Genomic DNA, 26112 nt, shown 5'->3' with positions numbered 1-26112 from the left:
ATGCCATTTTAAGTCAAACTGCAGTTTTTTGCAGTTTCAGAAACTGCAGTTGCAGTTTTTTGCATTTTTCTGCAGTTTCTAGAACTGCAGTTTCTGAAACTGCATAAAAAACTGTAGTTTATGCAGTTTACAGTGAACTGAAACTGCAGTTTCTGGAATTACAAGTGAACTTTCTGCAGTTTCTGAAACTGCATACAAAACTGCAGTTTATGCAGTTTACAGTGAATTGAAACTGCAGTTTCTGGAATTACAAGTGAACTTTCTGCAGTTTCTGAAACTGCAAGTGAACTGAAACTGCAGTTTCTGGAACTGTAAGTGAACTGAAACTGCAGAAACTGCAATTTATTAGAGTTGAAACTGCAGTTTATTGGAGTTGCTGACTTGCAGTTTCAGTTTATTAGTATTTTGGCATGTTGCAGCTGGTGAGGACACGGCAGGTATTTTTAATTTTTGTTATCCAGTGGATGTGGTGTCCGCAAAGGAATAATAGAATTGTGATAGTTGGCCCGCAAAGAAAGAAAGGGGCTTTGGGTGGTTTTGGTTAATAAATTTAGGTGCTAATACCTGTATGTTAATGGACCCTTAAAATAATATGCCGATTCTTGGACTGTGAGTAAATATCCGTGACTCGTGACATGTTTGAATTAAATTTTAATAATTGATTTGTTTATTTATGGAAATAAATGAGAATGAAGAATAAAAACACAAACTAATACCATAGGAAACACCGATCTTTTTCTTCCATTCTTCATACTACACAGATCTTGAGCTATTTCAATTTTCACCTACCACGTTTGTTTTTGTTCTTTTCTAGATTTGGGTTTTGTTTAAATTTAGTTTCTGTGGGTTTTTGAGGCCAAAGCTTGGATCTTGTAACGGGTTTGATTTTATCATTAAAGAAGAAGCTTGAAGGTTTTGGAACTTTTTGGGGTCAGTTGGGAAGCTTTTGGTTACTCGGTTTTTGGTGTTTATAGCTTTCTGGATCAGCTAGGAAGCTTTTGTTTACTGGGTTTTGGAAACTGGGTCCTGCTGTTTTTGCTGATTTCAGCTTCGCCAACTTGGCTCAGGTACTAAAAAAGAGCTTTTAAAGCTATACAAGCAGTTGAGTTGTTAGTGGTATCTGATTTCATTTGTCTTTTAGCATTTGTAGTTTATGTAATTATATATTCGTTAGTATAATTAATAGGATAGAGAGAAAATGCTAATAGCCAAAGCAAATGTTTTTTAACAAGAAGTAAGGAAAATAAAGAAATCTAGTTTAGTCTTTAGCTGCAGCATTCAATTCTCGTTGGATTACTGACTGTGTAAACAGAAGTTTTAGCCAAAAAGTTGTGGATGTATCCTTAACAAATCTACTAGTAGCCACTCTCTCTCTCTACTTTTTATGCTACTTGAGTTTGATCGAGTGTTTACTTTCTTCGCTAATCACTTGTTCCCAAATATTTTGAATCAGGTATTTCTGTTCGGACCAAACTAGCTTCATAGGAGCACTTGTCCCACTTGATTAGTAGTAAATTTTTTGCAATTGTGATTCCAAGGAAGGATAATCATCTAATAATTTCAATTTCAATAAATTTTCAGGAGCTTTTAATCAATCAAATTGGGAAGCCTGAGTTTCGAAGTAGTCCTTCATTATACAATCAAGTTGATTTAGTCAGCGTGAAGCGAATGAATTGGATTTTAGTGATGTTGGTTTTGTTCAGAGGCACAGCTTGAATAGGAATTTATACTTTCAGCTTGATACTCTGATATTGACATGGGCTGTCAATGCTCAAAACTCATACCATGTTGCTGGGATTCACACTTCAAGGCAGTGGTTCTTGAAGCTCCTGACATTGGTGGGTTATTGTATATGTGTTTTTTTTTAGTGGAGAGCAGATTTTATCTGATGCTTGTGGATTGTTGCCTTTACTGCAGATAATGAGGAGAAGAGCGAGGTTGATTACTTGCCTACATTTTGTGAATTCACATTTGAACAACTTAAAAATGCCACATCTGGCTTTGCAGTGGAGTACATTGTGTCTGAGCATGGAGAGAAGGCTCCAAATGTTGTTTATAAAGGGAAACTGGAAAATCAGAAGAGAATTGCTGTTAAGCGCTTCAATAGGATGGCTTGGCCTGTTGCTCGGCAATTTTTGGTAGACATCCTATAACTTGGATATTTTTCCATTTCATAAAACTCTTGTTTGGATACTTGTTGACAAAAATTGGTCTACATTGTCTGCACAACTAGTGGTTTTATCTTTATATTCTCATCTAATGTATTTTTTCTGTTGAGAACTTATGTGGTTTGAAATTTGGTTCATCGACAATTTTTGGAAGATTGTGTACATGAAATGCGGTGCTGTATTTTTTTGACTGAAATTTCCATTTATTTCTGGTCCATATATTACCTCATGGCTATATTGTTTATCAGCTCCAATGAAGGCAATAAGGCATTTTCTGTTTTCTCTATTCCATTTACGAGCACTGTTGTGAGACATTTTTCTTTTGCACAATTGCAGGAGGAAGCAAGATTGGTTGGTCAGCTCCGCAACCACAGATTGGTCAATTTGCTTGGTTGCTGTTGCGAAGGTGATGAGAGGTTGCTTGTGGCGGAATATATGCCCAATGAAACACTTGCAAAACACCTTTTTCATTGTAAGGCTGATTCCTTATGTATATGGGTTTTCGGTTACTCATCTACCTTGCACCCATGTTTTAATTGTTGGATATCTGATTTATTTGGTCGTGCAATTTTCTCTGGATAATAGTTTCATTGTTTCACTGGTGATTGGACTTTGGGTTGCAGTTGGAATAGGACATATTAGGATATTAGGTATCACATTTTATTTTAGCAATGATGACCACATGTTAGAACTTCAAAAATATTATTGTCCGTCTTCGTGTATAATTTCTCACTTCTTCACTCTGATTTTTGTAGTTCCCAAATATTGCTTGAGATAGGTGTAGGTATGGGTATCTACATTGAGACAATGGTTGCTGGCATGCATTTCTTTTTTCGGCGGTTCTTCATTGTTATCCCCCTCCCCCTTTTGGGAGTTAGAAACTTTTGTTGATCAATCACAACTATTTTTAGTGATTTGCATTTTTTATCACCAATATTTCCTAATTTATAATGATCAATATTTAATAGTAACTGAGTTGCAATGTGCTTTTTGTTAAACGGAAATGTGATTTAGGATGATGCATAGACAGAAGTTACGGAAAGATACCCTTGTACTTTGTGAAGTATCATGTGGAGCCTGATAGCACAGGTTTCACATTCGACAACTATGCAGTCTTGTTTCAATTATAATATCTTCTTGCATTTTGCAAAGTTGTCTAGTTAATTGCATGGATGTATCTGTTGATGAGTACTATGCTAGTGCAGTGAAGAGAATAACTTGATTACTTTCTTGAATCAGGGGAAATTCAGCCTATGAAATGGGCAATGCGATTAAGGGTTGTTTTACATCTCGCACAAGCTCTAGAATACTGCACAAGCAAAGGGCGTTCCCTTTATCATGACCTTAATGCTTACAGAATTTTATTTGATGAGGTAACTATTTTTTGACTCCATCTATTTGGTACCATTTTCTATGTATATTCTGATTGCATTTTTAATGTAAAATAATTTTGCAGGATGGTAATCCTAGAATATCTACTTTTGGCCTGATGAAAAATAGTAGGGATGGAAAGAGTTATAGTACAAATCTGGCATTTACTCCTCCCGAATATCTTAGAACTGGTATGTGCACCTAGAAACAAGCAATATTTTCACTCCAAACTACACTACTTAAAATTTATGATTTACCTGACAGCTGCATGGTTTAGCTATTAATAATAATGGTAATAAAGTCAAAATCATGTTTGGTATTTCATATTAATTCTGAATGTCCTTGTTAACATGCATCCTTTAAGTATGATGCAATCGATCATCCTACCATGCTAGCTAGACTAACTAGCTTTAGTTATCAAGATAGATTGACAATTCACTCTGTAGAATAATTTATTTGGTTAGAATGGCAGATCTGTCTTGGTGAAAATTTGTCTGATCTTCAGATTATTTTCTCCTGACATGTAACAAAAAAGAGTTCTTTATGCAAATTTTAGTGCTGAGATAATTACTCTTGTCGTGGATGCAGTTCATCAATTATTATAGACTGCACAGGCTCTTCTTATACTTGCTAAGCATACTCCTCATCGTATATAATGTTTCTGAATTATAGGGTGAGCTATTGTCGCCCTAATGATGCTTCTCAAGATCTTACTATAATGATTTGGTTGATCATATTTTTCCGTACAGTATTGCAGTTACCATGTTTATTTCTAATTTTGTTCTTGTATGATCTAAAGTCTGACTGGTCTTGGCATCTCACAAGGTAACTATCATTTCTAATTGGTTTGCAAGATGAGTCCATGACTTTGCTTCACGTCTCTTGTCTCGCTTAACAGGGAGAGTAACACCAGAAAGTGTAATATATAGCTTTGGGACTCTTCTGCTTGATCTTGTCAGTGGAAAACATATTCCCCCCAATCATGTAAGTGATTGCTCCAGTGGTAAAAGGGAAAAAAAAAAGGGTTGAAATGAAAAGAAAGATTAGTGAAAGTCTTATAAAGATCTAATGGTTTGTACATGTTGAACTTTTCTACCTACAATATAATATTGTTTACTTTTTTTTTTTCCTTTTTTTGGCCACGATATTATTTACTTTTAATTGTTATGGATTCTGCATCATGATTTCTTCTTCTTGGGTCATGCATGCACTGAAGTGAATTTGTTCATCTAATGGTTGATTATTTCGTACCCAGGCCCTAGACCTGATTCGGGACAGAAATCTTCAGATGCTGACCGATTCTTGCTTGGAAGGACAGCTTTCTGATAATGATGGTACTGAATTGGTACGCTTGGCTTCGCGATGTTTACAATCTGAACCCCGAGAGCGACCAAATCTAAAGTCATTAGTTGCTGCTTTGACTCCTCTTCAGAAGGAAACTGAGGTCAGTTTTCTTTTTCTCTTGTAAGTCATTTCATTCCCAACTAACTTGGGAAGCATCATTTGACTGTCTTAAAATCTGATACAATAGTTTCTAGATCTATACTTTGGGCCAGTCTTGTAAGCAGTATATTATATGGGAATTTGCTTTCCACTGGATTCAATTCAAGCTATTACTGTAAGCTTGGATCTACCAATTCATTATTTTGAAAAATTATTTTGTGTGACGGTGACACCACGTCATGGTGTGTTATGAATCCACCCAAATTATAACACAATTAATGATTAATACAGTATGTTGGGTCTAGGTTTATCATTTAGGGTATAGATATTAATTATTGTACACGTTATAATTTGGGTGGATTTGTAACACCATGTCAGCATGTCACGGTGGTGGTACCACCACACAAAAAAAATTCTCCATTATATTTAGTGATAGTGATAGCTTCAATACAGAACCTTCTGACGAGTGGAAATATTTGAAAAATTTAGGAAGGGAAATGACTCTAATTTGATACTACTTAGGAGAGCTGCACTTTTGTTCAGTCCCTTTCATGGGTGAGCGATAACCTAGAAATATTTTTGAGAATCTGTAATGCCCCAAAACCGAGGGTCGTTAATTATAAGGGTTTTAAGGATTTTGTATTTAAAATCCCTTGAACCCATAATTAACGACCCCAGATTTCAGGGAGTTACAAAATCACCTCCTATAAGAATATATCTAGTTGAAAATGTGCACACACTTATCACGTGCCAATTCAAAATTTCAAGTCATTCATTATCTACACCATCTTAATAGTTTAATCAAATAGAGGCTTAACATGATGATGGTAGCTGTAGTTCCTATGAATTTCCTTTTTCTTACCTCTGCAGGTTCCTTCTCATGTTTTGATGGGTATCCCACACAGTACCTCCTGCTCTCCTCTTTCACCACTTGGTGAAGCCTGCTCAAGAAGGGATTTGACTGCTGTACATGAGATCCTAGAGAGTATCGGCTATAAAGATGATGGAATGACAAATGAGGTTCTATACTTGTTTAAAATAATGGAGAATTACTGAATAAGTGTACAATCTACATATTTAGCCTTTATATATATTTTTGTTCAATATTCCTCTTTTGTACTGTGCTGGTCATCATTGAACTTCTCTGTTGTATCTGTTCTGTTGCACTTCTCTGTTGGTTCATTGTTTCTCTGCAACTTTTGTATTGTTTGCAAAGAACCCAGTTAGTACTGTTACTGAAACATTTTCGTTTCTTGTGTTCCACTGCAGCTCTCGTTCCAAATGTGGACTGACCGAATGCAGGAAACACTAGATTCAAAGAAAAAGGGGGATTCTGCTTTTAAGAAGAAGGACTTTAGATCCACAATTGAGTGTTATTCGCAGGTTAAGTTCTTATATTTTGGTAAATTCTCTAGGAAGTTTGAGAAGAGTTACTTTCATGTTCATGCAGATATCCAAAGTGACCTCCAGTAGCATGTTCTTTATATGACTTAAAAATAATTTGCTCAACAAAATTTCCTATGAAATTTGGTTGATACCACTCCCAAATTTGGTGCTGCATTGTTGGTTGGTTGGTTTGTTTTTTTTTTTTTTTTTTTTTTCATTCTCTTTTCTTGTGGAGAAAATTACACACTCTGGCTCTTAGGCGCACTTTCAGAAATGACAAAAGATGATTGTAACATCATACCTGCTAAGTCTGGATTGTGAGAATTGAAATTTGTATGAATCTAGTAAATCCGTATTAGTGGATTTGAACCAAGTAAATCTGTATGACCAAAAAAGAAAAAAGAACCTAGTAAAGCCTTGAATATCTGTGTTCTGTAATTAGCTCTTTGGGGTAATCCTATCTGTACTAGTGGATGGATTATTCAATATCAAATGGGTTGACATTTCTTGCTGCTTTATTTGCATGTTTTATCCCGCTGACAGTTTCTTCTACTTGCAGTTCATTGATGTTGGAACCATGGTTTCTCCAACAATTTTTGCACGGCGTAGTTTGTCTTATCTCATGAATGACATGCCTCAAGAAGCTCTGAATGATGCAATGCAAGCTCAAGTAATTTCCCCAATATGGCACGTTGCATCTTATCTTCAGGCTGCTGCGCTTTCTGCACTTGGAATGGAGAATGAAGCACAAGTAGCACTGAAGGAGGGTACCATGCTTGAAGCCAAAAGGAACACTGCAGCTGGACAGAAGTGAAAAGCAAAGCTCAGGTACTAAATCTGACACTTCTCAGTTTGGTTCTCAGCATATTTAGGTGTTGATCAGTGGGATAGGTTGTATTTGAGTTCTTTTATTTGATTTGATTTGTTGTGGGTTAAATGATTCCCCTATAAGAATTTACATAATAAAAAAAGGAAAAAAAATTGTAGAAAACTGTGGGAGGTAAAATATTGTTCAGAAGCTTGTAATTTGTGTACAGATACCATTCCTGGTGTATTCTTAATAATGAAAAACAGTTGGTTTGACTTCTATAGCTTTACTTCAGTAACTTTTTATTGTCCTTTTCATGTATTTCAGATTTTACATTGATTGGCCGGATTCTCCTTTTCAGGACTTCTAAGAGTGAACCATACACAACTGGTGGGCAAGATAAAAGATCATTGCTTTAGGATTTCTCAGTTATGTTTTAGTTTGTAGATGTTTATGTCTGAGAGTCTGATTATACATGAATATAAAAGTAAATTACTACTTACTAAAATAAAAATTGGTTTCACAGGATTTGGATATATAAGACCACAACAATTGAACTAAGAATTGAAGACAAACCCATGAGATGCAGTCCATAATTAATTATCTTCCTGTAGCTATAAACTGCAAAATGTCTGAAGTAAAACTAGCTAGAATATTCATGGTTAATAGTTGATTGGAAAGTTCCATTCAACTGTTTACTATTAATGGTACAAATCAAATTCCTAGTACTTCAATAATGTCTTTATTATGAAGTTAATAAGCACTCCAAAACTCCTACACATAATTGTCCATAGCCACTTTGCAGTTTGCCCTCTTCAACTGAAAAAAGCATGCATGTACTTGTCTCAGAAGAGGAGCTAAACATAAAACATAAAAGTACACAAGCACCCGTAAGTTTAGAAAAGACAGTTAAGTTTAATTAAAAACCAAATTAATCAAGATGATGATAAAGATACATAACACTACTGAATGAACATATCATTCGTGAAAGAGGTTTATTTTGTTTGGTTAGAGGAAGGGCCGGATTGGCTCATGCTATGTATTCCAGATGACTATCCTGTAACCGTATTAATGAATACATTCATGTTTCTTTGTGTGTGTCTGAATGAGAGAGAGAGGTTAATTACCATTTATCTATGAAGAATCTTTTAGTTTTCGCCTGATCAAAGCTATCCTCACATAAAACTATAAAAGCAGTCATTTACAACATTAAAGAACTTGAAGTATGTGTATCTCCATGACCTATTGAATATCAAACTCCCACAAACTCCCCAAAATCCAACAGACGATCACTGTTTTTGATAAAAGCATATAAATAGTTGTTATTAAACTCAAATGGGAATGACTTCTGATTTTGGAGATTTTTTATAGAGATGATCTTTGAAGTAAAGCCTAAAAAATAGACGGTTCAGATTTTAAGATTATATTGTGTGGTGGGCCCAACATGGTGGATAGTTTTGTATTAAAATGCTAGTTAGTTAATTTTAGAGCATTCTTGTATATATATATATACAGAAATAATCACTCGCTCACTATAAAGCGGAGAATTTCAAGCTCACCTAACCACCCAACAACCACAGAGCGGAGGAATTCAATGACCGAGACCGTCCATTTCTTAGGCCCTTCTTAAGGGTTACCCCTATAAAAAGTTAGCCAAATCCGTAATTATTTGGTCATCCAAACTGTGCAGACAAATATAATCCGTCAGATAAAAGGGTAAATGATGTTGACAGTAATATACTGACTAAATAATTTTCGATTTGGTTAATTTTTTATAAGAGTGATCTTTCAATGATGCTCTAAAATATGAACGGTTCCAATAATTGAAATTTGTTGCTGGGTGGTTAGATTAGCGGCGAATTCCTATATATATAAATATATACTGCAGAAATGTCTAGAATAAAGATAGCTAGAATGCCACGGCAAACAGTTCAGTGGAGAAGAATTTCTTGTTCTTCAATACTGTCTTTATTATGGACTTAAGCACTCCAAATACTCGAAAACTAATACAGATACTTATCCAGAGTACAAAAACTCCCAATCAATGGTTCTTACAATTGTAACAGTACAAATCAAATTCCTAGCTAGTAGTACTTCAATAATCTCTTTATTATGCAGTCCAACACTCCAATACTCTAAGACCCTCTAGATAATTGTCCATGGCAACTGTGATAAGCACAAAACCAAAACCAATTAGAGCATCCAACCCAAAACCAATTGGCAATGGGTGGAGAGGCCCAAGACTTATAAGCACATATACGAAGCTCTAGTTTTCCGATGTGGGACATTGCTCCACATTACTCTCAACACGCCCCCGCACGTGTGGCGAGATTTTGAGCCTTACACGTGAACAAATTGTATTGGGTGACGTGGGAGCACGTGTGGCCGTTGGGCCTTACACGCGGATAACCTGGCTCTGATACCATAAAAGCTTGTAAAGACTTGAGAAATTTAGAGAAAAATCTGAAAGTGTATTGATCTATTTTCTGTAATGAATGAATGATTGATAGCGTGAACTGTACATAAGCTGGGTATATAACCAGAGCTAACCAAACTGATTCTTACAGACTTACTAACAGAACCAACCAAAATATTACACCTGGCAGTCTATTAATAAAGGCAACTAACTAATTACTAACTAATATTAACACTGTGCTCTCTTCAGCTGAAGATGGAGGAGCTAAAAATAAAACATACAAAGTAACCAAGCACCCATAAGCTTCGGAAAAACAATTAACTGTAAAAATGAAAAAACATATTAGTCACGATGCTGATGCTAACAATAACACTACTTCATGAGTTGCTTTTACTAATAAAAACAGCATGCTTCTTTTAATTTGAAGATGCATTTTCTGTCTTTGAGCATGTTTAAATGAGAGAGAGAGGGAGAGATTACCACTAGCTTATCTATTTAGCATCCCTTAATTTCCGCCTGATCAAAGCTACCCTCACATAAAGCCAGTCATTTAAAACATTGAAGAAGTTGAAGTAGGTGTATCTCCATGAACTGATGAACATCAAACTTCCACAAGCTCCCCAAAATCCAATAACAAACGCAACTCCAATACTGATGTAAAATCCTCGAGATATAAGCTCATCCTTATCTTCTTGATTGCCAAACACAGTACTTTGATCTGTACCTGTTTTTTCAGGATCAGCACACAGTTGAAGTGGAAGTCCACACAGTTGAGGATTTCCAGCATAAAAAGAGGGATCATAGCCTTGGAGCTGAGTTCCTTTTGGAATTTCACCAGACAAGTTGTTATATGACAAGTCCAAGAAACCAAGACGATCTATCCGAGAAAGACTTGTTGGAATTCTGCCATCTATCTGGTTTCTTGACAGATCAAGATGATCTAATGACTGCAACTTTCCAATCTCTGGAGGCATTTCACCTGTTAATTGGTTTCTCGATAGGTTTAAAGAAACCAACCCAACCAGATGAGTGATTTCACTTGGAATCTCCCTGGTTAAATTATTGCTTGAGAGATCAATTCTCTTTACAAGCCCCAAAGTATTTTTGTAATCGGACATTCTTCCTTTCCATATGAAGGTTGCATCATCCTCATAATGATCAGAATTACTTGTTACTACGTCATCCGAAATATAAAAAAATGACGGTACATAAGTATGTTCGATCGTTGGAGTTGAAATTCCACTTTGAGCCAAAGTAGTCAAATTATTGAGGCATTTGGGTATACTTCCAGAGATGTTGTTCACAGACAAATCCAAAATTTGGATGTGTGATAAATGGCATAATTGTGAAGGCAAGCTTCCACTGAAGTGATTAGATTGAAGCAGCAGGATAACCAAATTTGGAAGGCTAACCCCTAACCATTCAGGTATTGATCCTGACAATTCATTGTCTCCAAGATCAATAACTTTAAAGCCTGTGCAATTCTTCAGGGATGAAGGCAATTCTCCCACAAATCGGTTGCTTCTTAATTTCAATGTTTCCAATTGATCAAGGGTGTCTATTGTGGTCGGTTGATCTAGGGAGCCTATTGTGGTGGGAATTTTCCCCGACAAAACATTGTAACTCAAATCAAGCATGACAAGATTTTTCAAAGGTGCCCAGCAATCCGGAAGTTCTCCAGAAATATGGTTACTTGACAGATTAAGAAAGGTTAAATTCCCAGCTGCACTTGCACACAAGAATGAAATGGACCCTGAAATTTTATTATTGGAGAGATCAAGATAATGTGTTTTTGACAGAAATGAGGGAATTGGGCCTTCGAATTGGTTTGAACTCAAATGTACTTCTGCTAAATTATCAAACTCCAAAGTTGTATTTGCAAGTGTTCCTCTAATTTGGTTGTGAGATAGATTCAAAAAGATCAATTTACTACACAAACCCCAAAACCAACTTGGAAGGATATCAGAAATTCCAGTATTAGAAAGATCCAGGTATGAATAATTTTTCTGAGTTTGAAGCCATTTTGGGAAATATGGACCCAACGTGCAAGACCGCAATATTATGTAGTTCAATTGAAAAGGAGGAACCCAATCAGAAGGGATTTGAAAAACTAGTGAGTTAAAGGATAAGTCCAAAACCCGTAGTTTGGAAAGTTGTGAGAAATGGGTTTTTGAAATAACTCCTTCTAAAGCATTCATACTAAGAGAGAGAACCTCCAGCTTGGACAATTTTCCAATACTTTCAGGTATCCCACTTAATTGATTTCCATATAGAAATAGTTTTTTCAACGATAACATTTGCCCAATACTTTCAGGTATTTTTCCACTGAGACTATTGTTCGAAAGCCTCAACAGTTGCAAACTACATAACTTGGCAAGAAAGCTCATGTTTGCGAATACATCTGGAATTGGACCACTTGAATTGGCGAAGGAGAGGTCAAGATGTATCTTAAATTGGTGAGAGAACCAATGAACTCCGAGATTTGGGTCCATTTGAAGAAATTATTACTGAGGTTCAAATATTCCAAATGTTGCAACTCAACGAGTTTAGGACTAATCGTACCTTCCAAAAGTTGGTATCTAAGATCAAGTTTAGTAACATGACCTGTTTGGTTGCTACAGTAGACTCCCTTCCATGTGCAACAATCTTTGTTTTGGGTTTCTGTTCCGGCCCATGAAGAGAGTGATCTGTTGTGGTAGTCCACGAGGCCTTGTTTGATTGCAAGGAGTGCTTGCCTTTCCCTCTCTATGCACCTTATCATCGTAGATGATGATGAAGGGTTGATATGTAGCAAAAGCAACATAACCAATGTTGCATAAACTAGTTTGAGGCACCTTCCTTCCATCTCGATAATTAATTGTACCCAAAATTAACACAATCGTAGAAGCACTATTAATCACATTAGCAATGTAATAATCAAGATGAAGCTATATATGCATGCACTATAAGTATGGTTGCCTGACTTCTCATAATACATTACAAGCTTAGCATACATTATTTATATGCCTCAAAGCATTTGCCTAATTATTTCCTAAGAATAAGAAATACCTTTTCTAAAAGAAAAACGTGTTTGCATCAGCATTGTCACAACTCACAATCATATGAATATATAATTGAAATAAGATCTAATTATTAATTGTAACATTCTTTTGGCACTTGTTGGACTCCAATGTGGGTTTAATAGCTCACCTCCACTCTTAATTACTAAAATAAAACTGAGTCATAAAAGACCAAATTACAAATGATGGAATTATAAAATTTGAACATTATGTATTGACTTGACTTAGCAATTGAATCGATCTTTCAAATCTTGGAATTCTGGAACCTAAAAATTGTATTCCCCCGGCCCATTAATATATGCATAGAGTTAGACAATATCACAATTGCTTTTCATGGTTAATTTCTTATTGATTTTAATTGTTGCCTTTGGTTGTGTTTGTTATTTTAGTTCTAATCATTCATATGCCTAAGCTCAAAAAGTCTCTGCACATTAAGTAACTGAGATTCATTTGTTTTTATTTCATTATTGATTAACATTACAAAAATTGTAACTAAGAATAGGTATTTATTCCTTCAACATCAGAACAACTATAAAGAGCATTAAGAGCAATAGTTTTCCTCTCAAACTCCATCCTCAATGGCAGACGAAAAAACAAAGGAGTCCTATAGGGAAGGAATGAAGGATACAACTTATTAGTTGTTCAACTGTCTCGCTAGCTTAGCTTAATTTCTTTTATAAGTATACAAATGGAGGAAGGAGTAAGGATTATTATAATAAGTAATTAAGTATACATGTCATCTAATACACACCGTCTATTTGAGAAGGTGACTAGATTAGAGCTATGTATGTAATTTCACACTAGATAGCTAGCTAGTGAGGAATCATACATTGACATATATATAAGGAAAATATTGCAATGCATAGATCATACTCGCAATTATTGCATGACTTTAGGTAAAATCCAAGAGTTTTTACCTAAAGTCATGCAATGCATGGATCATGCTCACAATTATTGCAACTGCAAATTACGTTATTGCAATGCATGGATCATACTCACAGTTATTGCAACTGCAAATTACGTTATTGCAATGCATGGATCATGCTCACAATTATATATTGCAACTGCAAATTACGTTATTGCAATGCATGGATCATGCTCACAATTATTGCAACTGCAAATTACGTTATTACAATGCATGGATCATGCTCGCAATTATTGCAACTTATTTTCCTTTTGGCATTTATATACATTAATTATTAAGTCAAGTCAATACTATGCGTAAAGACTAACATTGTGGTAGGTCACGTACGTACTATATATGATAGCGCCCACCATAGTCAAATATTCGGAGTTAATTGTGTGTCCCCTCCCTATTTCCTGCTTTATATTATGACATCTGTCCTCACACTTAATAAATAGTGAAAACCAGTAATTATCTTAAAACACTAAAAATAAAAAACATAGATTATTTTATGAGAAAATTAGGATTAGGACCTTTTAGACAACATTTTTTACGCATAGGTCGGAGGTGTTTTAAAATTTATAAGAAAATCCTTTTAATTCATATTAAGATCATTTTATTAATTAATTGCTACGTCATAAAACCTAATACATGTTAGCATTTCTAATTTAAATGATATATTGTATAACCCCAATATGCCCTTGTACTGATTTTATCGTATTTTTCTACCTCAAGTGGAGGCTTACCATGTTTATATATACTTTTTAATTATATTACATATATTTTTTTTTTTGGTACAAGAGGAGCCGAAGCCCAAAAGAAAAACTTAAACAACTACAGCTCTAGGATAGGGAGTACCAAGATTTAATTATATTATATTTATATTGGATGTATAACATGTTCATGATAGTTCAGTATATATATATATATATTGATGTTGACGAAAAGCCGGCCTCCAGCCCTTTTTGTTTTTCTCCTCCTAAAAAGTTAGTAAAATTTTTCTCCTTCAACTTCTGCTTATAAATCCACTGCCTCTTCTGTTCACAAACCTGCAACAACCACACATTAATTTCATCACTCACAATTATTGCCTCTTGGCTATCTTGTTGTTGTAGTAAAAATTAAACTGAATATTAATTAGAATTAAAGAAAAAAAAATAAGTTAATCAAAGATGGTTGCAGGAGAGTTCAAGGTGACTACAAGGAAGCAAGAGGTGGTGGCTGCAGCTCTGCCACTGCCGCAGCATTGGCTGCCACTCTCCAACCTCGACCTGCTTCTGCCTCCATTGGATGTTGGGGTCTTCTTTTGCTACAAGAATGATCAGCAGCAGCCGAACATGGGCTTTTGGGCCCAGGTTGGGGTTCTGAAGAAGGCCATGGCCCAAGCCCTGGTGTCCTTTTATGCCTTCTCGGGTGAGGTGGTGCAGAACTCTGTTGGGGAGCCTGAGATTTTGTGCAACAACCGTGGGGTTGATTTTGTTGAGGCCTTTGCAGATGTTGAGCTCAAGGACCTCAACCTCTACAACCCTGATCAGAGCATAGAGGGAAAATTGGTGCCCAACAAGAAGCATGGGGTGCTTGCCGTCCAGGTCTGTCGATTGATCTCTATATATAGCTCATCATCTCACCATGTCATACTAATATGAAATTTATAATTTACAAACTAAACTGCAGGCAACTGAGTTCAAGTGTGGAGGCATGGTGGTGGCATGCACGTTCGACCATCGCATAGCCGATGCCTACTCGGCCAGCATGTTTCTGGCCTCATGGGCGAAGCTGGCCCACTCAAAAACACCACTCACTCTCCTCCCATCTTTCCGCCGTTCTATGCTCAACCCTCGGCGTCCCGGCCACATCCACCCCTCCTTCAACGACATGTACATCCCCATCACAGCTCTGCCATCACCACCCAAACACAATCATCATCATGAAGACCATGATGATGATGATCTCAAGATCAGCCGCATATACCATGTCGCATTCGACCAACTTCACAAGCTCCAACAACTTGCCTCCAATGGGTGCAGTGGTACCACCAAAAGGACCAAGCTCGAGTCATTTTGTGCCTTTTTGTGGAAAATGGTTGCCAAATGTGGTACCACTAGCAATGTGAACAAACAATGCAAAATGGGAATTGTGGTTGATGGTCGCAAAAGACTAAGCGATGGTGAAAATAATAATAAGATGCAAAAAGAGACATTAATGGTGAATTACTTTGGAAATGTGTTGTCCATTCCATTTGGCAGGAAAAAAATCGAAGACTTAATTGAGAAGCCACTGAATTGGGTGGCGGATGAGGTGCATGAGTTTTTGGAAGATGCAGTGACGAAGGAGCATTTCTTAGGGTTGATAGATTGGGTGGAGGCCCACCGGCCGGTGCCCGCGGTGTCCAAGCTTAACTTGGAGGAAGGCCCTGCCTTCATGGTGTCGTCCGGACAGCGGTTCCCGGTCTCCGAGGCGGATTTCGGGTGGGGTCCACCGGTGTTCGGGTCGTGCCATATCCCGTGGGACGGCAACTGCGGGTACGTGGTGACAATGCCGAGTCCGGCCGGGAACGGGGATTGGGTTGTGTACATGCGCATTTGGAAGCGGCAGATAGAGTTCTTGGAGAAAGAGGCTGCTCATGTGTTCAGGCCTTTGACTTTTGATTATCTTAATTAATTCGGTACTTAAATTTGATTGGAACTTCTCTTTCATCAATATTATGTAAGGTTACCATGCATGTATGATGCATCTAGCTACGTCATTAAGTATCCCTAATTAATTACCAGCAGCTAGCATTAATGTTGCAGTGTCTATGTAGTCTTGTACCGAAAGCATGTTTTAAAATGGAGGTATCTCTAATTAACCCATGTTTTAAATGACTGGTTTTACGTGAAGGTAGCTTTGATATGATCTAGCGAAAATTAAAGGATACTTCATAGATAAATGGTAATTACTTAATTAATTAAGGGTTATTATAGAAATTCATGCTCATTCATGAATATTAATGTGATCTGTTTCTGGAAGGCAACTCTATTCGAAATGTATGCTCTAACATTCATTTTTTTTTTTGGCTCAATAACATATTTGCCCACTAACTATGACGCCAATTTCAAGTGGGTCCACGAAATCCTAAAAATTTCAAGCGCATCCATGAACTCCCAAAAACCTTGCAAAATTGACTTCCATGAAGAAATCCTCTAGCTTGGACAATTTTCCAATGCTTTCTGGTATTCCACTTAATTGATTTCCATATAGAAATAATTTTTTCAACGATAACATTTGGCCAATACTTTCAGGTATTCTTCTACTGAGATTATTGTACGAAAGCCTCAACAGTTGCAAACTACATAACTTGGCAAAAGAAGGGGGGATCCCTCCTTCAAGATTGTTATAAGAGAGGTCAAGATGTGCAAGAGAGCTCATGTTTGCGAATACATCTGGAATTGGACCACTTAAATTGGCGAATGAGAGGTCAAGATGTATCTTAAATTGGTGAGAGAACCAATGAACTCCGGGATTTGGGTCCATTTGAAGAAATTATTACTGAGGTTCAAATATTCCAAATGTTGCAACTCAACGAGTTTAGGACTACCTTCCAAAAGTTGGCATCCAAGATCAAGTTTAGTAACATGACCTGTTTGGTTGCTACAGTAGACTCCCTTCCATGTGCAACAATCTTTGTTTTGGGTTTCTGTTTCGGCCCATGAAGAGAGTGATCTGTTGTGGTAGTCCACGAGGCCTTGTTTGATTGCAAGGAGTGCTTGCCTTTCCCTCTCTATGCACCTTATCATCGTAGATGATGATGAAGGGTTGATATGTAGCAAAAGCAACATAACCAATGTTGCATAAACTAGTTTGAGGCACCTTCCTTCCATCTCGATAATTAATTGTACGCAAAATTAAGACAATCGTAGAAGCACTACTAATCACACTAGCAATGTAATAATCAAGATGAAGCTATATATGCATGAACTACAAGTATGGTTGCCTGACTTCTCATAATACATTACAAGCTTTGCATACATTATTTATATGCCTCAAAGCATTTGCCTAATTATTTCCTAAGAATCAGAAATACCTTTTCTAAAAGAAAAACGTGTTTGCATCAGCATTGTCACAACTCACAATCATATGAATATATAATTGAAATAAATTATTAATTGTAACATTCTTTTGGCACTTGTTGGACTCCGATGTGAGTTTAATAGCTCACCTCCACTCTTAATTACTAAAATAAAACTGAGTCATAAAAGACCAAATTACAAATGATGGAATTATAAAATTTGAACATTATGTATTGACTTGACTTAGCAATCACTACTACAATACCTATCAAAGCCAACTAATATCATAAACTAATGTTTAAGTTAGTTTGTGTTATTCTCCAAACAGTGCACTATTTACTGTGGCTGACATGAGCCACCTAATTCTACTAAAAACATAGTTACAACAGTTATAACTAAAATGAAAAATGGTTTCTGTGAGGGTTAAAGTTGTAAATATGTCATTATTTTGGGTATTGATATGTTGGCCCAGCTAATATCTATCCGTTGGTGAATTGGTAGCCTTATGTTTTCTGACAACTCTATCCTTCCTCACCATTATTTTCAGACCGATCCCCCTTTTGTTTCCCTGTTAAACAACCAAATTTCATTCCAATACATGGTTAGTGAGAAGATAAATCCATAGCAACTTATGCTACCACCAATATGAGCCATCGCCCACCTTGTAATTGATGAAGGAATTAACTAATTGCAGGCATCTGGTAGCGTGAGTTTGATTGGCAACTATTTCATGGGTAAGGTTTGTTAATAGCATCAACATATGATTATTGGTTCCTAAACTAGTTGCTTACTGTGTGTGTAGCTTTATCATACCAGAAACTTTATCTTTTTACAACTAATGGAATTTATGGATTGTAAATTGGTTGTTTTCAGCAATTCCTCATACTATCTGGGAGGGTAACTGTGTTCGGTGCAATATAACCAATGAACACTGCTTTCTCTGACTTGCCCAGTTTTTCCCCAAACTCTATTGTCATTATGTTTTTATTTAATTATTGACCTGTGAAATTTGTTTTTGGCTGAAATTTATTTTTATGTGAAAACAAATATTGTAGGAGGTAAGATTGAATTACATTTTATAAAAATTAAAAAATATTGGTGTTTCAGAAAACTAGGATTGAGGACTGGTCCTCACTCTTGAGGACCGGACCTACAGTAAACTCGTGTTTGTGTTTAAGGTTTAAGGACCGGACCTCATTAGTTGAGGACCGGACCTCTAGTAACTCGCTTTGAAATTTCTGGGCTTAAGAACTGGTTCTCTCCTTTGATACTTTTTGAAATTTCTGGGCTTAAGGTGTCTGGCAGCATGGGTTTGATTGGCAACTATTTCATGGGTAAAAGGTAACTTGCAAAAGGTGAAACCCACACCATCACAATAGCAAAACCATGACATGCTTCAATTGGAATGTGAAGGTAAAGCATACTTTTAAAAAACTACCTGAACTTTCTTATTGTACTTAAGAAAACTGGTTAGCCTAAAAACTGAAAAAAGAAAAATTATTATTTTTGTGACTTATATTATTAATTAAGAAAACTGGCCAGCCTAAAAACTGAAAAAAAAAACACTAAATTGTTACTTTTGTTACTTTTATTAATACTTAAGAGAACTAGTTAGCCTAAAAACTAAATTAATATAAATTATTGGTAGATGATGACTTTTCTTAATTATGATGTTGTTTATTAGTTTGGTTGTGATGGTGTACTTTAAGAAGTGGCATAAAGTAACCAGATTAATTCCATCTAATGCCATCATATACATACCCACTGTTGAGAAGGAACTTGGCCATGCAAGTATGCAGAGTGTTTTAGTGCATTGTGATAAGGTGGAAGACAGCTATTGTTGTACTTGTATACAAATTAACCTAGATGTTGGTTTCTTTGGTGTGGAAGGATGTGCAACAATAGTGGTGGGAGGGAAACTTTTACCCACTTGGCGCCATGTCTGAAAGTTCAAAGTGAATCAAATCCATTTGCCCAAATGTTTTACCTCCGAATGTTGTAAAAGTGATGGGAATATATTATTTCTTTAACAAAAAAAATTGATTTCTAAAATAAAAGAGGAGTGAGATTATTTTGGGCCACATCCCTAAGCCATTATTTGGCCATATACGTGAAGGCTTTATATAAGAGACCTGCTGCTTCAGTGGGATACAAAACTTTATTTGCTCCTTTACTGTCTTCTTTTAAGAACTGCGCACCTAGTGGCTGTTAGGTGAAGGTGAGAGTTAAAGTTTGTTTGAGCAAGCATCAAGTAATTAAAACACAACTAGTTTTTGTTTTTTTTGGTTGTAGAGTCAAGATTCTCTTCAGTACATTAAATACTATTGGTGCTGGTAGTGATATATGTATGCTATTATTTTAGTTTATTCATTACTGTGTTGTAGGCAATCCTCACATGTAACAGTCCACCTTACTGTGTTGTATCAGTATGTTACTTTAAGTCTGCATGTTAAAGATTCCACAGCACCTACTTCATATTTCTTGGACATTTGTGTTGTAGCCTTCCTCTAGAAGAGGATTTAGTGAAAGTGTGTTTTGCCAAATACAAATATTTTTATGCTCTTATAAACCTGCACACACACACACAAGGCCTAAGTCTATTACATAAAACCTAGATGAAATAATAGGGCCTATTCTAACAGAATAAATTGAAAATCCTAATAGGGTCTATTCATACATGCTATACACATTGATATAAAAAAATGACAACACAAAATTAAAATAGTGAGATTGAATCTTCAGTAGAAGTAATGAAACAATATTATTAGAAATATATGTCACTGAAAGGGGTGTAACAAGTATTGGATGAAATGTTTATTCATGACATGTGGACCAACAATGTTTTAAATAGAAGTTTATGCTGAAATGTTTCTTTAAAAAAGAAGTTGAATAATGTCATGTATTTTAGAATTGGACTACTTTTAGAAGACTAAGAGCACACTCCCTTAGTCAATTGTAATGCTTTGTAGTCTTTGGCATCATTACAATTGTACATTTCAGAGAACCGGTTCTCTCCTTTGAGAACCGGACCTACAGTTTACTTTGTTTGTTTTAACAGCTTGAGGACCGATCCTCACCAGTTGAGGACCGGACTTCCAGTACGTCCCTTTCAAATTTCTGGGTTGAGAACCGGTTCTCTCCATTGAGAACCGGACCTCCAGTCAACAATGTTTGTTTTAAGGCTTAAGAACCGGACCTCACCAGTTGAGGACCAGACCTCCAGTAAGTCGCTTTGAAATTTCAGGGCTTCAGAACCGGTTCTCTCCTTCGAGGACCGGACCTATATTTAACTATGTTTGTTTTTAAGGCGTTGAGGACCGGACCTACAGTTAGTCGCTTTGACATTTCTGGGATTGAGAACCGGTTCTCTCCTTTGAGGACCGGACCTCCGGTGAACTCGTGTTTGTTTTTAAGGCTTTAGGACCGGACCACACCAGTTGAGAACCGGACCTCACTAAGGTTATGAATATGGATGGAAGGACATTTATATATGCTATTATTTTGATGTTATACATAATGTCTAATGGTTTGAAATAACCTCAATAAGCAGTACATAATGTTAATACATTATTTGTTTGTTGGTGGCAGTTGAAAGGAATTTAGGACTAACATAGTTAAATATCTTTCGATTGTGCAGTTAATTTTCGATTTAGTGTCTGCACTTGGTAGAAATGGCAGGAACAAGGTAAATTTTTAAATCCTATATGGCATCAGTGGGATTGTTTTTTACATGAAAAACATTTAATAATTGCATGTGGTCTAATTATGGTCTGATGAGTGCCTATTTTTTGTAATTAATAGGATGAAACTTGTGTTGCTTTCAGGCGAGGTTTGTCAGCGGAATTGCATGCTCTGCGCGCTGAGTATGAGCAAGAAATCGAGAGAGTTGCCAGAGAATCTGAACAACAGAAAGAGGAGATTGAAAGAGGAAGACATGCGATGGATCAATGCCGTTCTAAGTTAGACCGAGTTCGAAACATGCATGAAGAGGAGATTATGTATCTGCAAAGGCAGCAGCAGTACATGGAGATGCACTTTGAGACTCGTGTAACAAGTGCTCTTGACAATTACTTCAGGAATGCTGCTTCGCCTACTGGAAGCACGCAAGCAAGCTTGGGTGCGTCACTACAAGTCTTAGCAGAGTGTTCCCAACCACAGCTTCAACGACCACTTCCAGTTCGTGATGCTCATAACCCTTTTGCTGCAAATATGTCCTATTGTGGTAGTTTTCAGAATGCTTCCTCCTCTCCAAATGAAGGCACAAGTCAGCACGGAATGCTGTCAGCTGCTAGTGGGGGGAACTTTGCCTCTCGGAAGTGAAATAGTTGGTGATACTGCCAGAGAGGTGTGTAGGTGATAGCTAGACTTCAATATATCTTCTGCAACACTTTTGTTTTTGAAACTTATTTTGGATAGTAGCACTTGCTAATATATCTTAGCTTGTTGGCCAAATATATAATAGCAAGTGTACTTTTGGGCATCCTAGCGTATGGTTGGTTAAGTCTGCTGTGTTGCTTTCAGCAGGGATGAAACTTGCATTTTCGGGTTGTAATTAATGGTTGGTGAATGCAGACTTTTTAAGTAGTTGTGCATATTAGAAAAATGCTTTAGAGATAGCATTTACAGCAGCAATGTTTGTAATTCCTCTGGCACTCATCAATATGAATATATGTTTATCCTCTTGTTTGGAAAACCAGTTCCATTTGATTAGCTTCCCATTTGGTCTTTTTGGAATGTATGTTCTATGATGATTTTATTAGCCACAAAATCAATTCAGCAAATACAATAGTTTCAATGCAGCTAATCCTAGTAATGAATCAACTGTTTGTCATTAGTGTAACCATTTAATCAACCAATAATTTTTCATAACAGATGGGGTTGAATTGTATTAGTAATTCCATGTCACCATATGAATATTAGTGGAATATGTTCAAACCATATATGGAATTAGTTGGTATTATTGGTAGCACATAATCTCCAGGTTGCCACCAAATTGAAATAAATTTCAAACCATTTGTAAAAGAGTTGACATGTTTAACCAACTACTGCAGCAATGGTGAGAATCACTGTCAAACCAATCATCTTTGGTTTAATAAGGCATGGCTAATCAGTTTTTTATTATATATTTAGTTTCACTAAACCACCAACAAAAGTTCATGTTAGTTGCTTAAGCCCTTGTCTACATTAATGTCAGATTTGATCTTTGCAGCCACCAAAACCTTGAGATTGGCATGTATTGAGTATTAGCCACCTCAATCAGTATAACTAACAGCTTATTAGAGGCTAGTTGGTGGCTAATAACTTAAACAACTAATGTTTAGTTGTTTAATAGAGGGAGGATACCCTTGAAATTGGTATTCTGGAACCCAAATATTGTATTCCCCCGGCCCATTAATATATGCATAGAGTTAGACAATATCACAATTGCTTTTCATGGTTAATTTCTTATTGATTTTAATTGTTGCCTTTGGTGTTGTTTGTTATTTTAGTTCTAATCATTCATATGCCTAAGCTCAAAAAGTCTCTGCACATTAAGTAACTGAGATTCATTTGTTTTTATTTCATTTGATTAACATTACAAAAATTGTAACTAAGAATAGGTATTTATTCCTTCAACATCCGAACAAGTATATATAAAGAGCAATAGTTTTCCTCTCAAACTCCATCCTGAATGGCAGACGAAAAACAAAGGAGTCCTATAGGGGAAGGATACAACTTAGTTGTTCAACTGTCTCGCTAGCTTAGCTTAATTTCTTCTTTTATAAGTATACAAATGGTGGAAGGAGTAAGGATTATTATAAGTAATTAAGTATACATGTCATCTAATACACACCGTCTACTTGAGAAGGTGACTAGATTAGAGCTATGTATGTAATTTCACACTAGATAGCTAGTGAGGAATCATATATATGAGGAAAATAACCCACACACTAATATCGAGATTTTTTTGGGATTTTTAGACTTAAACCCAAACAGTAGAATGACTATTAATTTAATAGAAAATTAGGATTAAATACCAAATATCAATAGTTTTTTAATAAAGCAGTAAGACACTAATTTTTTTTAGTTTAGATACTAACCTAGAGTAAAACATTTTGGATTAGGTCACAAATCAATTTGTTATACAGTTGTGACTGTCGAACAGTTACAGTTGTAATTGTCGAACAGTCACAGTTGTGACTATTTAAAATTTATAAAAAATCAAAATTTTTAAGAGTTTCATACTTTTGATTTATGTTTGGGGGATGAAGTCCTATAACCCAAAGACTAAATATTAAAGTTTAAGCCTTGCAAATATTGAAAAAATAATAAATCAATAAAAAAGTTATGACTGTTAGACAGTCACAGTTCGATATAATCATGTTTTTTAAAGTTGGTACCTAAACTGAAATTTAGTACCTAAAGTGAAATGACATAAATGTTTTAGTAGTTGAAATGAAAAAACATTATAATTTGGTACCTAAAGTCAATGGACCTTTAATTTAATCTAAGGGTTTTTGGTTTTCGATTTAGGTCCATTTCTTAATTTTGTATGTCTATTGTACCCCTTAGGGTAAGTAATGGAAATCAATTAAGAATCCATAAATTTAGGCATTTATTACTTTTAATTTTAAATTTTAAAATTTTTTATTCCCTAATATTTTATGACGCACCTACATTTAATTACAAATTCACAACTATCATATGCATGTTAAACACCAAATATATACGTATATATAATTACCTACTATATAGATAGAGGAAAATGAACAAGTAAGCCTCCAAAATTTAAGAGAATAAAAAGGTAATATAGTCAACACAAATACGAACCTATTCTTAAGGTATATAATCACAATCTTTTTACATAGTCGTATAATGTGATTGCTCATTTACTAGCTCGTTTTGCTTTACCTAACACACTTCAAATAGTCATCTAAACTCTATAATGAATTCCACTAAAAATTCAACCTCCTCATGAGGTGTATAAACCAAAGTTATCCCCATCCAAAATAGCTAGATATATGAATTCAAAAGTACAAAGTATCATCACCTTTAAGTCAGGTGAAAAAAGATAGAATAATAAGGCACCCGAGTTCGAGTCTCTAGTTTGACCCTTGAAGCCAGGCAGCGAGGGAGGTTAAATCCCTTGTGAATCACTTAGGCCCGACGTGGATTGTCTGCCTTTGACCGACTTAAGGGATTAGTCTGGTGTGCGAAAGCTAACCCAGGACACCATCAGTTACCAAAAAAAAAAAAAGATACATGTGACTTAGGTAAAGAAAAAGATGAAAGATGGAAAAGATACATTTCGCTCAGGTTAAAATTAAAAAAGGTAAGAACAAGAAGAAGGAAAAATTATACCTCTAAATTAGGACAAAAAATAAAATAAAAAAGAAGATGAAAGATGAAACAAGAAGACGATGGAAGAAGAATGATGACAATTTTATTTACCTTATTATTAGAACTTCCGAGAAAAATATATAAACACGCAATTGCATATATCTTTGAAAAATGATGACATACTACTATTATGTAAGAACATTCAAAATTTAAAATTACAACTTGAATAAGAAAAAATTTAATTGTCATAATTATAATTGTTAATTGACATTTGCTTAAAATATGGTATTCATTAATTCAACATTAAAAGTTACTATTTAAAAATATAGGGACAATATAGGGTTGTTGAGTAATAAGGTGACTCATCAAAACCTATAGAAGACAAGTAATCCAACATGACATTAATAAAAATGGGTTTAAATTGAAAATAAAAAACCCTTTTTGAGTTTATTTGTAATTATATATTTCTTTTATAAAATCTCATACACCCATTATAAGTGAGGAGAATATTGACATATGTGGTGTGTCAGGAAGGTGTGGTCGGTTCACACAAGTGATATCAGAGCCCCGAGCAACACTTCGAATTTGCAATCTCTTGCCGGCAAGGTGGAATTAGCAATAGCGAGAGGAGAAAGAGAGTAATATATAATTGTCATACAAAATTGTAACGCAAGAGACAGCTGTGAGTACACTCTTTAATTATGTAAGAGCTCTTTCAACCTTCATAATCATTTCCCACGTCATTAATTTGATTATTAATTCGTCTTCCTACCCCCAACTATTTATATAATTATCCAAGTATTGAGATGACTTGATGACTTGTTGCAACTATTTTATAATTATCAGTCTCCAAAACCGTAGACAAATAACAATTAATAAGCAACTGCTCGAAGTTCTCCCAAGTTGATCACGCTCCAATCCTTTGAGTGCATCTCAAATATTAGGATTATAATCTGCCATTTGAGTTCTTATCCCAAGATTTGCCAAAAACCTCATCTAACTTACTTTGTCTTGATTTAATCGAACTCCATGTTGATGATTTTCTTTAAAAATATCGTTACATAATTCTATACATAACAATTAACCCTAACTAAACATATTATATATAGAACTCAATTAAATTACTAATCAACCCAATTTAACTACACATTATATATAGAACACATTATAGCCGAATTGATTACTACC

The 26112-nt window shown here is 35.6% G+C and overlaps 2 protein-coding genes and 1 pseudogene across 3 annotated transcripts; 2 read left to right on the top strand and 1 right to left on the bottom strand.

Annotated features, from left to right (window-relative positions):
- The first annotated feature begins 710 nt into the window (after positions 1 to 710).
- On the top strand, positions 711 to 7749 carry LOC147290624 (serine/threonine-protein kinase BSK3-like). 2 transcript variants are annotated; one of them, XM_086234674.1, is made up of 12 exons: positions 711 to 1067; positions 1582 to 1838; positions 1918 to 2138; positions 2505 to 2640; positions 3408 to 3541; positions 3625 to 3730; positions 4438 to 4523; positions 4795 to 4983; positions 5853 to 6002; positions 6252 to 6365; positions 6928 to 7196; positions 7538 to 7749. In XM_086234674.1, the coding sequence occupies exons 2-11, from the start codon at positions 1757 to 1759 to the stop codon at positions 7180 to 7182; spliced, it is 1473 nt and encodes a 490-aa protein (XP_086090800.1). In that variant the 5' UTR covers positions 711 to 1067; positions 1582 to 1756; the 3' UTR covers positions 7183 to 7196; positions 7538 to 7749. The 2 variants fall into 2 exon arrangements, with proteins under 2 accessions (XP_086090800.1, XP_086090801.1); XM_086234675.1 differs by having other exon boundaries at positions 7504 to 7749.
- Positions 7750 to 10078: 2329 nt separating this feature from the next.
- On the bottom strand, positions 10079 to 17415 carry LOC147290622 (receptor-like protein EIX2; annotated as a pseudogene).
- On the top strand, positions 14728 to 16216 carry LOC147290623 (coniferyl alcohol acyltransferase-like). The gene is made up of 2 exons (XM_086236406.1): positions 14728 to 15144; positions 15230 to 16216. Exons 1-2 carry the CDS (start codon positions 14728 to 14730, stop codon positions 16214 to 16216), a joined length of 1404 nt encoding a protein of 467 aa, XP_086092532.1.
- Positions 17416 to 26112: the final 8697 nt, after the last annotated feature.

The sequence above is a fragment of the Dryas octopetala genome, chromosome 3 (assembly GCF_963921425.1).
Source record: "Dryas octopetala chromosome 3, drDryOcto1.1, whole genome shotgun sequence".
Taxonomy (NCBI): domain Eukaryota; kingdom Viridiplantae; phylum Streptophyta; class Magnoliopsida; order Rosales; family Rosaceae; genus Dryas; species Dryas octopetala.
This window is presented reverse-complemented; position numbering and strand designations above follow the sequence as displayed.